Here is a 13360-nt window from a genome sequence, read left to right as displayed (position 1 = left end):
TGATAACAATAGAACTGTGCCTCAACATAGTAGCTCTGTATTAATATGTTAAATTATTTTTTAGTTGTCGAGCAGCCGACAAATTATGTGTGATTTCTAAAGGGACTTTGTCAAGCTCTAGCAAGCCAGCTTAATTGTGAAAAATTAACTTTTGTAAAATAATCCTCTGTTTGAAAAGTATTTAATTTGAAATTACTTTTGATCAATCATGGGCATGGCTCTTAGGTTTTAAAGTAGGTTTAAAATTTTTTTAGGTTTTTTTAAAACACAATATGAAAGAGTGGTAATGGTTTTGGAATTAATTCTCTTCTTGATATTTCAAGAAGTCTAAAATGGAGAATTATCAATAGTGCCATTTTTTTGTTTGTAACTGGCTTTTTTCATTCCTCAAAAAATTTCATCCCACAAAATGCAAGACAGACCTTTCTCATCATGGCAAGTATATTGTGATATTAAGCTCTCTTCGTTCTACAAATATCAAACCAAAATGCCACTTTTCTTGTTTTAAACATTGTAGTAATAGAATAAAACTGTATGCTTATTATTCATAGGACCTCTCTTTGCACAGATTGTATTATGTAGGTTAAAGAAATTGTTTTTCATGCTTATCAACCAGTGTTTTCTTCTGAGTTGCAATGGGGATTTTTTAACAATAAAATTGGGCATGTTATCAAAAATATGAATATAGCTTGAAAATGATAGCTTAAGAGTGCTTTAGCCTTTGGATGAACTGCAAACAGTGTCCATTAGTCAAGTCTATCTTAGTTGTGCAGGTGGAAGAGAGGAAAATAGAGCATGAAAACAGACAAGAACAGCAAAGGAAAGGTTAGGATTGAAGGTCTCATTTAAAATATTATTCTTCAATTGCCGATAGGATAAAATATAAACTCCTCAACTGAGTGTTTAAAGCCCTCCACAATCTGGTACTTGTACCTTCTCTATCACTATCCTATACATGATTTCTGCTCTAGTCAGTGTCTTTGCACTAGTGGTTTCCTATGTCTAGAACCAGCCCCCACTTCATTTCTATTTCTCCCTCACAGAAGGATCTCCAGCTTCTTTCACAATCCAACTTATGAGACACCCCACATATGAAGCTTTCCTTGATTCTCCCACCACTCCCACTCGAATTTATTCTTTCTCCCCTGAAATCATCATATATATAATTGGTAGTTACAAACTTGTGTACATGTAATATCCCTCATGAGTACCTTAAGGGTAGTCTTGTTTTATTATTTTGTTAATATTCCTAAAGTCTAGCACAATATCTTGCTTAATAAATGACTATTTAATTCAATCAAATCCATTTTCTGCATAGAAGAATCTGTCAATCAGTGGAAGTAGCATTTAATGTTCTGTTATTTAGATATTATGTAATAATTTATGCATATTGTTTAACAAAGTGATTAATTTTTTTCAGATTGTTTATGTATCAAAATTATTCTATTTGCAATAAGAATCTTTAAAAGTATCATTGAGCACACCTATTAAAACAGAAAACTTGCAGGGGAGGAGATATTATAAAATTGGTCTTTTAGAGCCTCCTTTTAGGTCATATAAGCTGAAGAAATGAAGCATTTTTCACCATCATGTGAAGAACTCTAAAACATTAATGAGATGTCCATTCATATCTATACTATAATTAAGTTCCTACACTCATTCAACATTTATTGAGTGCTTAATATATTCATGGCACTATGCTAGCTGCTGACATTGACTAGAATGTTTAAGCAAATTTTTTATACTCACCTTTGTATTAGGCAAATTCACATTGATGATATATCAGCTAACCATATCAGAAGCCTTAATAAGTATCTGGCAAGTGAACCACATTTCAGATTCTATTAATGGTCTCATTCTTTGTCCATACAATCCCATTTATTTCTCATAAGTCTAATTTCATTCAGGATATCCCAATTTTCATGACCAGTATGCACAATAAACTGATTCTTTTCTACAGGTTCTGTCAAAGAGAACATTTACTTTTCCTAAAAGAGCTACATGGATAATAAATGGAAACATCAAAAAGGATGCAAAGAATTGTTAGAGAACTAGAACACTAAGGTGATAGGAAAGGAAATAAATAATAAGAGAATAGAGTAACAATCATAAAATCCTTATAGGTCTGGAAGTATCTTTCAGAAGAAATGGAGAATGAATCTGAGTGAATAGGTAGCTCATCTAAAGCCAAGAATGAAAAAAAAAAAGTTATTTTATATAAATTAGAAGATAATTAAATCATATCAAGTCAATTTGGTTCTGAAGCTATTTCCTTGACATTAATTTCAACATAATAATAGGTCCATGGTTCATATACTAGCTGCATAACTTTATACATTTATAACCTTGACCAAATTGCTTAAACTTTCTGTTTGTCGGATTTACATAATCAGACTCTTGAAGTCTGAAAAGACCTCACAGGCCATTTAATCCAACTTGTAGGTAAACAATCATCATTTCTATAAAATATCTTGAAAGTTTCATCCAGCTTTTGCTCAAAGATGTCAAAAGAGAAGATTCTTCTATCTCTTTCAGCCTAGGTCTTTTGGGAATAGATTTAATTGGTAAAAAAGAATTTCCATCAAGATTAAGTCAACTTCTTTGCAACTCTCACCCATTATACATAGTTATTTCTTCTGGGTCCAAGCAGAATAAAGTTAAACTATGGTCCATATGATAGCTTTTCAGATACTTAAAGTCAATGATCATGACTCTTATCCAGTCTAATCATTCTCAATTTCTCCAATCAATCCTCCTTTGGCATTATGTCATGTCTCTCTTATCATCCTTATCACTGTTCTTTGATGTTCTTCAGCTTATTAATAACCTTCCCAAAATGTGGGTCCTTGAACTAAACAAAAGGTAACAGTTATGGTTTGATGAGAGCAGAATAAAGAGGGATAGATGATCATTTCCCTGGTCCTAAATTTGATGTCTCATTTTACATACCCTGTGTCACATTAGTATTTTCTCAGCCATATCACCCAATTGATCCATATTAAAGTTTCAGCATACTTGAAACCCATGATCTCTTTTTTCAGATTGATGAATGTTTTTCTTATTTCTCCCATCTTGTGAATTTTAATTTTTTGAGGTTACAAGTAAGACATTGCACTGATTATTTTTATTTTCATTGGATTAGAATCAGTCTAACATTCTATTCTGTTAAGATTCTTTTTGTTTTCTGGCTCTATCATTCAATAAATTAGCTATACTGATCACTAAGTAGCATGTTAAGTAGCATGGGACCATACACCATATATGTATAATCATGTAGTTGAACTATATGATCTCTTGAATTCCTTCCAGCTATAAATACTCCGAGTCTATTACTAAAGTTGAGAAAGATGATAAACTCATTCCAATACCCCACTTATGTGTAAGAAATTTGTTAGCCAGAGGGAGAATTATCTGATGAATCCCAGAACAACATTTGAGAGATATTATGGTATGAGAAATGATCACATATGAATTCATTCTACACGTAAAAATGTCTCTAAGATTCTTTCAGGCAGGGGAAGAAGAGAATAGGGTTTGGGTTTAAATTAAAGTGATAAAATCCTACACCCCAAATTCACATTATGGGAGGTTAGTTTGTGCTCAATAGAAATGGAGATCTAATAGAGGGAGGCATTTTTCTAAAAGGTACATGCTCAGACAAGGACAGTTTTAGGTCACTGAAGAATCTGACATTTTGACAGATGGAAACATTCCTGTTTTGACTGAGGAAATCAAGTGAAGAGATGAAGGTAGAATTGGGAAGGAGAGGAGGGGTGACCATAAAGAGAAAGAAGAAACAAGACAAAAAACAAATGTCTAGGCTTCTGAGTGGTTATTGTTTAGAAGTGTGATTTTTGTCATGCATCTATAGGCAGAACCATCTCTGCTTCATATAATTCCATGTTAGTCTCTTAGCTTGGCTTCAAAAGAACCCAAGAGATTTGCTAATTGAGGAAATCATTCTTTATGAATTTTGTTTCTTCTTAGATCTAATGACTTAGAAGCTACTAACAATGACCTCTCTTTAGAAATATAGTCAAAGTTTTCAAAGAAGACAAGTTATTAAAAATGGATTCTATTCTGCTTACAAAATTCCCTGATTATCTGTTTTATCTTCAATAAATTCCAAAATAAAACCTTCTTTTGCTGCAGAAACAAACATTATCCTAGAATTGGCTCAGTTCATTTGGATAACCTTCCTACTATGATAGTACATTTCCTGACTGATAGGAACTTATAGCTGAGAAGCTACTAGTCTCACTGACACTAAAAGGAACTTTCACATTAGCAGCTACTATATTGCATTAATAATAAGAAAACCATAAAGAGACTGACTTCAGCTGTTAAGTCTCCCCTGAGACATGTGCCCTAACGCACTGTTTTCCCCATGGTCCACTGTAATCATTTTGCCTATATTAAGGTAATAGGGTAGCTAATAAGATAAGTACTCTGTATTTCATCAGAGCCTAAAGTTCTTTTTTTTCTTTTTTCTGCAAAAATAAGTTTCTATTAAAATATCTCAAGTTTACATCAAAGTAACTACAACTATCATAAATGCAAACTTTACTGCATTCTAATTTGTTTAACTTGTAATTTTTCCAGACACATACAAGATACAAAAGATGAAGCGTGCACAGAAGAAAACAAAGGGGGACTAGGACAGTTAGAGGGGAATAAAAAGAAATAGTAGTCACCTTGAAAAATGAATAACTACCTTGCCTCAGCATTGAGAAAATAAATCAAATGTCTTTTTTAAAAAATCAAGACACTTATCTGCACAGCATGGAATAAGAAAAGAGAGAATAGTCTGCTTTTAAAAAAAGTTTAAAAATCTTTCAGTAGACATTTAAAACAGGAAGTGATAAGAAAATGCTACTTTAATACTGAAAGTGTTGAGTTTGGTAGGCTCAGTGTGAATGTGAATGCATTTTCTCTTTCTATTGTTAAAGTGTTATCTATTAGTTTCAATGGAAATTAATGCATAGTTTCTCCAATGCCTAGTTTCTAAAACAGTCACTCCTATTGAAAACACTTTAGTTTTCCCTGGCATGAATTTTTGAAAGAACTTACTCGTTTAAAGTATGGTCTTAGTTAACAAAGAGTGACTAAGGGCTACATGAATTGGTAAAATGTTTCTTCTAAGGAAAATTTTCAGATTTTTTATTGATATATTTTATTTTTACATCAACTTCATTTCCAAATACATCCCCTTTCTCTATTCCCTATGTTGTGGATATTTAGATATTCCTAGTACATAGAAATGTTATAATAATACAAAAATATTTATTAGATTGAATAGGACATCTCATTAATTTCTTAACTGGATCACCCATCCTCACAAAATAATGGTTTTGAAAGGTTAAATGAGGTCCATAACCAAATTATCTCTTTCAAACCACCTTGATGTAAACTTTTTAAAAGAGCATTTTTGATCCACAGTTATTTAAATTTTCATTTAAATTGTGTACAGATGTACTTCTAGGAGACTTCTGTAAAGGATTCATCATGTTATTCATTAGTTATCTCATTCAAGAAATTAAGATTAATAAATTGCTGCCAAGTAATAACTGTTTTCTAAAAAAAATTGTACACATATTCCTTTTTCCTTGTGCCTCTTGAGAATAAGATTATAATTCAGAAACATCCTGAGCATCCTGAGTAAACAGAATTTTTTTTCATTTTTCATTAAAGCCATAATATTTCCTTTAAAAGAGATAAGCATTTAAAATAGGTCTTTATTGTCCATTACAAAGAGAACACTTGGTATCAGTCACTTTTGATAGATCCAATACAACACTTTTTGTTCATAAAGACTATACAGTCCTCACACATCTTTCTTTGGGTAATGTTAGTTTTCTGACTGTCCTTGAATTCAAAAAAGGTTATCACTGAATATAAAAACTATCATTCTCTTTCTAAAGAGCAAATTCCAACAACTTCAATAGAAAAATAGTCTAAACTACTAAGAAAAAGTTCTTCTTCACAGTATGTACTCATCTGCATTCTTTCTGGTTTGTTTCCTCTAGTCAATGAAGGATCCGGAGAAACCAGCCAAAAGGAGACATCCACCTGTGACATTTGTCAGTTTGGTGCCGAATGTGATGAAGATGCAGAAGATGTCTGGTAATATTTTTGCACTTAAAAAATTAATAGTATGTGATTAGACAGTGCTGATAATAAATTATTTAGCTTAACCACTCATGTTAGAAGTTTTCAAAATAACTTATTTGGTCCCTGCCCAGGTGAAAAATGAGAACTACATCCTAAGTAATTTGTTGTACCTCAGAACAAGGAAACCAAAGTGCCATATAACTAAGGGCTCTATATAAGTGACACAGTAATAAAGTTACTTACTCCCCAAAAATACACATACATGCAAAAATATGCAAAAAAAAAAAACATTTAAAAGAGAATTGGCCTCAGAATCGAGAAGATTTGGGATCAAGTCTTGTGCCTCCACTTATTTGCTACATGGGCCTGGGCAGGTCACTTAACTTCTTAGTGTCTGAAATGACTTTATAATACTATAAGTCACAGAGAAGGTGCTGATCTGCATTGGTTGGTAAGTGGGTCCATTAAGAGTTTTCCATATCAGGAGAAGTTATGTGGCTTGGTAAATAGAGAGCCAGGTGAAGAGATAAGAGAATCTGGGTTCAAATCTTATCTCAGATACTTCCTAGTACTATGACCCTAGGTAAGTCACTTAACCCCAATTGTCTAGCCCAGGTCTTCTGCCTTAGAATTGATATTTACTATTGAATCTAAGACATAAAGTAAGGGTTTTAAAAAGTCTTGTATACAGTGAAATAACAGATCAAGTTCCAACCAGATCCTTTATGTATATATTTTTGACAAAAGGTATAAATAAATGAAGTCAATGTGTATATAGAATTAAAATAAGTATAAATAACAAGTATAATAAATTAAAAGTGACAATAATATATTTTATACACATAAGGAAAAATAACTTTAGAAGTATCTTTTTACTTTATCTTCTTCAACATACAGACTCTTTTTGCACAATCACTAACATAAATATTTTGATTAGGTGTTCTTTTAGAGATATGTGACATCAGAGGAAAAAATATTTTCAAGGGGAAGACTACCTTTTCCCAGCTAACAATTTTTATTTCAAATACTTAGTATAATCTATTATTTCATTCTGTGAGAACTCCCTCCACTATTTCTCCTCCTGTCACAAAAAAAAAAAATCTTTAAACAAATTATTTATCCAATGCCATATAGGATTTCTGATTCTTCTTTTTATATATTGAGGGTATAAATATATCTGCCAATGCTATCTTTCCCATATCTACACTAAAAATAGTCCAATCAAGGATTCTATTTCTTTTAAGTTCCAAGAAAGCTATGAAGGAAGAGCCAGGAGCACTTGGGTCAGCATGATAGAGGCAAATAGATAGCATCATGTGTTATAGAGTGGTCGACTTGAATTCAAATCTTCCAATAAAAATTTACTAGTTGTATGATCCTGCGTAAGTTATTAGGTCTGTCTCAGCCTTAGTTTCTTCACCTATAAAGTAGGGATAACAATCAAATAATATTCATACCTACCTTCCATGACTGTAGTAAGAATAAAATGAGATAATGATTATTCATTGTCTATATCTAGATATATATTTATATATATACACATATATGTTTACATTTATGCATATCTACAGATGTATCTAAAATGTGTATTATATATTTCTAAAAGAATGTATCAGATCAAAGTTTTTGAATGATTAACTATGAAAATATATATGTGTATGTGTGCTTTGTAAACTTTAAAACATGTAAATAAAAGCAATGATAGCAGAAAAGGCTCTGGCCTTGAAGTCTTCCAGAAGTCTGAAATCAGGAGGGTGCTGAATTAAAATCTCGCCTCTTGACACTTGCTAATGACCATAGAAATAATGCTTAACCTCTTTCTGGCCCAGGTTCTTCATCTGTCTTTGTTCATATATATGTTAAGCACTTGCTATATTTAGAGCACCATATAAATGACAAGCTACTTAAGGATGTTTTTGTTATTATTTATGCAAACTCTTTTTTTTAAGATCTCCAATTGCCTTCAATCTACACTTACAGCTCTACTTCACACATGATCTTATTTATATATGGATTAGCTAAACTGGACTATCCATAGTCTTTTTTGTTGTTGTTGTTGTTTCATTTTGTTTTTTGTTTTTGTTTATATGTTTGTTTTCCCCAGCCCACAAGATTATTCTCTGCCTAAACTAGATAGTCTTACTTTCCCAGGAAATAAAATTCTTCAATAGATAAAAATCCTTCTTTTCATCTTTCATTGTGTGGGTTCTCCCTCTACTCTTTCTCACCCTGCCTTAAAAATTTATTCAGAAAAGGATTTAGCCAATGCCCTCTAGTTCTTCCAATTTGTATTTTTATATCTTGAGTGTATGACTATATCGGCTGACACTGTTGACAGTTGGATGAGGAAACTAAGACTAAGACATCTAATAACTTGCTTAGTTACCTAGATGAGTAAACTGAGGCAAGAAGAGTAAAGTAATTTTCCCAGGGTCACACAGCTAATAAGTGTCTTGAGGCAATTTTGGAACTCAGGTCTTCCTTATTCCAGGCCCTGGTCTCTATTTACTGTGACACCTATAATAATATTGGTTTTGAACATGGATTCCTAGAATTTTTGAATAATACTGCCCTTCCTTTAGTTCTCTTATTATCTTCTTAATGTCTTGTTTGAGGGACTTAATTATGTTTTGTACTTTTGAGAATTCCAAATTGAATGACAAAGAAGCAGATTACCACCTGATATATTTCACTTTAGAGAGCCTTATAGGACAGGGTAGTCAATTTGGAGAGGTTCTGCAGTGGGCAATAGATAAATGTCCTATTAGTCAGGAAGAGGGTAAGTAGCAGGAGAATGGTAAGAGCAGGTATTGGGCCAGTGTCCAGGCAAACAAGCAATTGACAATCAGGAGATTAATTGGAAACTTACAGGGGATCAACAGGATATAAGACATAAAAATCTCATCTGGGAAAGGACTTGACCAGACACTGTTCCTAAGGACAAAAAAAGAAAACTGATCCTAAGCAGGGGATCAAGATAAGTATTTGAGCATGTAGGGAACAGAGGTATTGAAGGGTTAACAGTTGGGAGCTATTGTTATGGCGATACAAACCGGAACCCAGTAAAAAGAACTAAGCCATAAGAACCTGAGCAGCAGCAAAGTTAACTTAATAGGGAGTTGGTGAGTTACTGGAGCTCCTCAGGTTCTTGGCTGCCTGGGGACAAGATAGGTCTCCAACTCTAGAATGGCTTGAAATGACAGATGGAGTTTAAGAGGGTCCCATTTGTGAAGAATAGAAGGCTTAGAAGGCTAAAACTATAGAGAGCTTTCCAGACCACTGGGCTTCCAAGACAAAACTGCAAAGTTGTAATATTTCAAATAGAATATAGTTAAAATATTTATATAGTTAAATATAAGTAATAAGAAAAAGTTTAGAAAATGGTACAACCATGTTTTTATTACCTCATTGTACCCAAATATCACCCGGGAAGGCAGATGGATCATAGTAGAAGGCAAAAGAAAAAAAGTAATAAAGAAAATTTTATAACCATGGAAAAAGTTGTAACAAAGTAGAAGAAAAGCAAATATGGGAGTAATTTTATACTGATGAGCAATAATGAGCAATAAAACATTCATTGAATCAAAAGGATTTTGATATAAAATTAATTTTATGTAAATCCATGGCTAATTCTTTTCCAGATATGAAATACCATTTTATATAGTGAGGTCAGAAAGCAAATCATATTTCTTCATATGTTATTGATCAAACTACACTCCTATACATAGAAATTTTATCAGTTTACTTACTATCAAGAGGGAACAACCAAGGGAATAACCTCTACCAAGTTACAAGGTGATTATGAATCTCCAGTCATGAAATAAGGGTGAAATTAATTGCCAAAATTTTATCCTGGCTAAGAAATTAATAACAGCTCCTGTTTCACAGTAAGATCTGTGCCAAGTTACTCAGATATTGAGTCACTTCTTAGATAAAGATAAATCCTTTTTAAGAATTAAAATATCAATTCACAATCCATTGATCCTGTTTTCATAATTAAATGAGCCTTAGAAGTAGGGTGTAAGTCAGCCTGGAGAAGGGGAAAGCAGAAGGAGGGAAACAGGAGGTAGGAAATCAGAAAAGGAATAATTGGCAAGGAGACTACATTAATAATCATGATACTCAATGTGTAACATTTTTAGCACCTTTTGATTTGGGGGAGAACAGATGACTAATGAAATAGGCTCATACAAGTCCCTCATTCATAGTATATCATCTCACTGGGCTGGGCTAGCTTTTCTCATGGGACTCATTCTCTTCTTTAGAAAGCACCAGAACTGTAGAAATCAGGAAGTGGACAGCCTTTATCAATAGAAGCAGCCTTTCTGTATAAAGACAGAGGGGACTTTGTTAGGAAGGAAGGAAGAACAATTGCTAGAAAGGTTGTCCCAGGAGAAAGTGTTAATATGCAGCAAGTGTAGATGTCTATCCCCAAAGCTTAGTATGATAATAGTAGAATTAAGCTTCCAAAATGATGGATTTAAAGACAGGATGTGGTGTTCATTCTATTTTATAATTAAAATCCTGTTGAGATTCCTACCCACTTCCCCCCTCACCAGATTATTTGGGGATAAATTTATTTCAACTTTTTTTTCCCTTTTTCAAAAAGTATATTTATTTACTCTGGCTGGTGGGAAGATAGATTTTTTTTTTCTAGAAGGAAGAAAGTTATAGTTTGTGCAACTGTGACTTGTCAGATCAAAATTTCTTAAGATGGAGAAGTATCAATCATATCAAAATCGAGCATAGATTAACATCCAAATAATACCATTCTGGTCTTATAAAATGAGTAATTTTGTATCTGCTTCTGATTTAAGCAATGCTTCTGCTATTTGGTTGGTTTTAGAAACAGCACTATATTGCCTTAATTATCTTCCCTGATGGATTAGGTTGGTAGAGTCCAAAGTAGGTCAATGGTTACTCCCTGTACTGGGAACTGTTATTATGAGGTAATTAGCCTAGAACTTTCAGTTTGTCCTATCAATCAGGAGTAGTTCAGAGCCCTAGGGTGGATACTTGGTTCACTATAAGTAAGAGAAAAAAGGGAACTGGTAGCAGAGGCTGATGATGGGGAGGAGTGGCTATGAAGTTGGCTGCCAGCCCAACCCTTCCAGAGTGTCAGAGTAGATCAAGGAAGGGAGCACAGGTGTGGGAGCAGATGTGACTGGGCTACTAATGACATAAAGGACAATTAAAACAATTCTGCTTTGCTTTAGACTTTAATTTTACCTCTTCTTGTGCCTATTTTAATTCTTCTTTGTTATTCTTTTTCAAATGCCACTCAGAATCCATTAGCAAAATCATATCATCCTTGGCTGTTATTAATTTCTCAGTAATACTTGGGTTTATTTTTAAAGCATTGACAATCATCTTTTCCAGTTTTAAGCTACAGTATTCTTATTTATGGCTGTTTGGGAAAATGAAACTAATGGACTTTTTTGCAACCAAAAAATAGTTTGGAAGGGGATATGAATGTAGATTTTTATTTTATTTTATTTTCCCAGTCCATTAACAGTCTAATACTTTTTTAATGTGATTTGGTATCAATTTACATGAACAGACTTTATAAATACCATTCAGTTTTAAGTCTTTAACATCTTACCATCTTAGTTTGTGAAATTATTTTGCCCCTACAGAGATGGCATCTAGTCCTACCTCTAATACATTTGGGGTTATGGAGTTCATGAATACCTGCTGTGTGGCAGGGACCATACATAACCTTTGATACTGAATTTGATCCTACATACAAGGAACTGGGTCTGCTGATTTGAGATTCACAATAGCCAAGAAAATAAATGCTGGGCTTACTCAGATCATGCCCCAGAATTCATGAAAATATATTTCAGATAGCTCAAATGATTGGTAAAATCCTAAGAAACATGAGAAATTCATAAAAGAAAACTCTAACAACACAAATGCAAATAATCCTTATAGGAAGGAAGAGAAAGAAAAAAGTATGATCATAATGGGAATCCCTAATAAACTAAGATTTTTAAAGCGGCTTGTGCAAAAGATAGGAAGAGTAGCACATAACCAAACTAAATGAAAAAATTTCAACATTGAAAGGAAGTGCTTTGAACATTGTAATGAAGGCTAAAAACCAGAATAACTGAAATAACAAATGATAAAGAAAATAAAAGGTTGGGTTTTTTTTGTTGCTGTTATTTTTAGATAGCTTATAAACCAACTACTCTGTAATGTTAACAGATATCATCAAAAAGCAGAATTGTACAAATTCTCCTTTCCTTCCATCTCTTCTTCAGGAAAAATGATTTATACAAGGGAAATGGTAGAATGCACGTAGTTAAAAAGGAATTGAATTCTAAGGAATTCAAGGAGATTAAAAAAAGAACAAAAGTGTGGTTTAAATTAGTTCAAGACTCCAAACACAGATAAACAATTCCCTAAAAATTGAAGAACCACAAAGTTGACTCCCAAAGTACTGCTTGGTAATCTCCAGGGATTTATGGAGAATAGAGGACAGGAGAGAGGCAAATTGGGATTTCACAAATTACAAATGATTCTGATAGATAAAATTCTGGAGCAGATGAGTAAGGTCATTGAAAATCCTTAGAAGTGGTAATCACTAAGAGCTAGCACTGGTTCACAAGTCATTTCAAACTATGTGTATTTTCTTTAGGACAAGCATTTTTTTAAACTAATATGCCAAGGACTTCTTGTAGGTAGAAATGAGTTTTATGTGAAATGCTTACACTTCCTTCAGATACAGGAAACTAAGAAAAACAAGGATAGAAATTCAGGAAGTTAAGTAGTCCATTTGATAAAGCAGTGAAACTGGAGTCAAGAAAACAAGTTTATATCATTCTTCAGATGTAAATAACCCTCGGAAAGGCATTTAATCCCTTTGACTTAATTTCCTTATTGGTCAAAAAGGAACAACAATAGCACCTACCACTCAGGGTTTTTGTGAGGATAAAATGAGATATTTGTAAGGTGTTTTGCAAATCTTAAAAAGCACTATAACAATGTGAGTTATTAGTAAAAGCTGTTTTAATCATTTTACAAGTGTCTGTTTAGACCTAAATAAATAAGTCCTTCACTCTCTAGATAAGTAATGAAATACTGCAATTAGAGGGATAAGGCATTTTATGGCCAACTTCAGTGTTACTAGTTTCCATGTCACTAATAAAGTGTTATTTATATTTTTTCCAAACCATGCTTAGCTGACACTAATGCTTTTTACTCCTAGCAAGATGGCATGCTAGCAAGATTGAACTGACCTTGAAAT

At 33.0% G+C, this 13360-nt stretch overlaps 1 protein-coding gene across 1 annotated transcript in view; it reads left to right on the top strand.

The window, feature by feature from the left end:
- The window catches only part of TMEFF2 (transmembrane protein with EGF like and two follistatin like domains 2), a 292266-nt gene that overhangs the window by 144483 nt on the left and 134423 nt on the right, over positions 1-13360 (top strand). Inside the window, exon 5 of the mRNA XM_001369685.4 lies at positions 6027-6123. Within this exon, the coding sequence (XP_001369722.1) occupies positions 6027-6123 (97 nt within the window). The remainder of the gene's footprint in view (positions 1-6026; positions 6124-13360) is intronic.

Source organism: Monodelphis domestica, chromosome 4, assembly GCF_027887165.1.
Source record: "Monodelphis domestica isolate mMonDom1 chromosome 4, mMonDom1.pri, whole genome shotgun sequence".
Classification (NCBI taxonomy): domain Eukaryota; kingdom Metazoa; phylum Chordata; class Mammalia; order Didelphimorphia; family Didelphidae; genus Monodelphis; species Monodelphis domestica.
The sequence above is the reverse complement of the archived record's forward strand: the minus strand, read 5'-3'. Positions and strand labels throughout refer to the sequence as shown.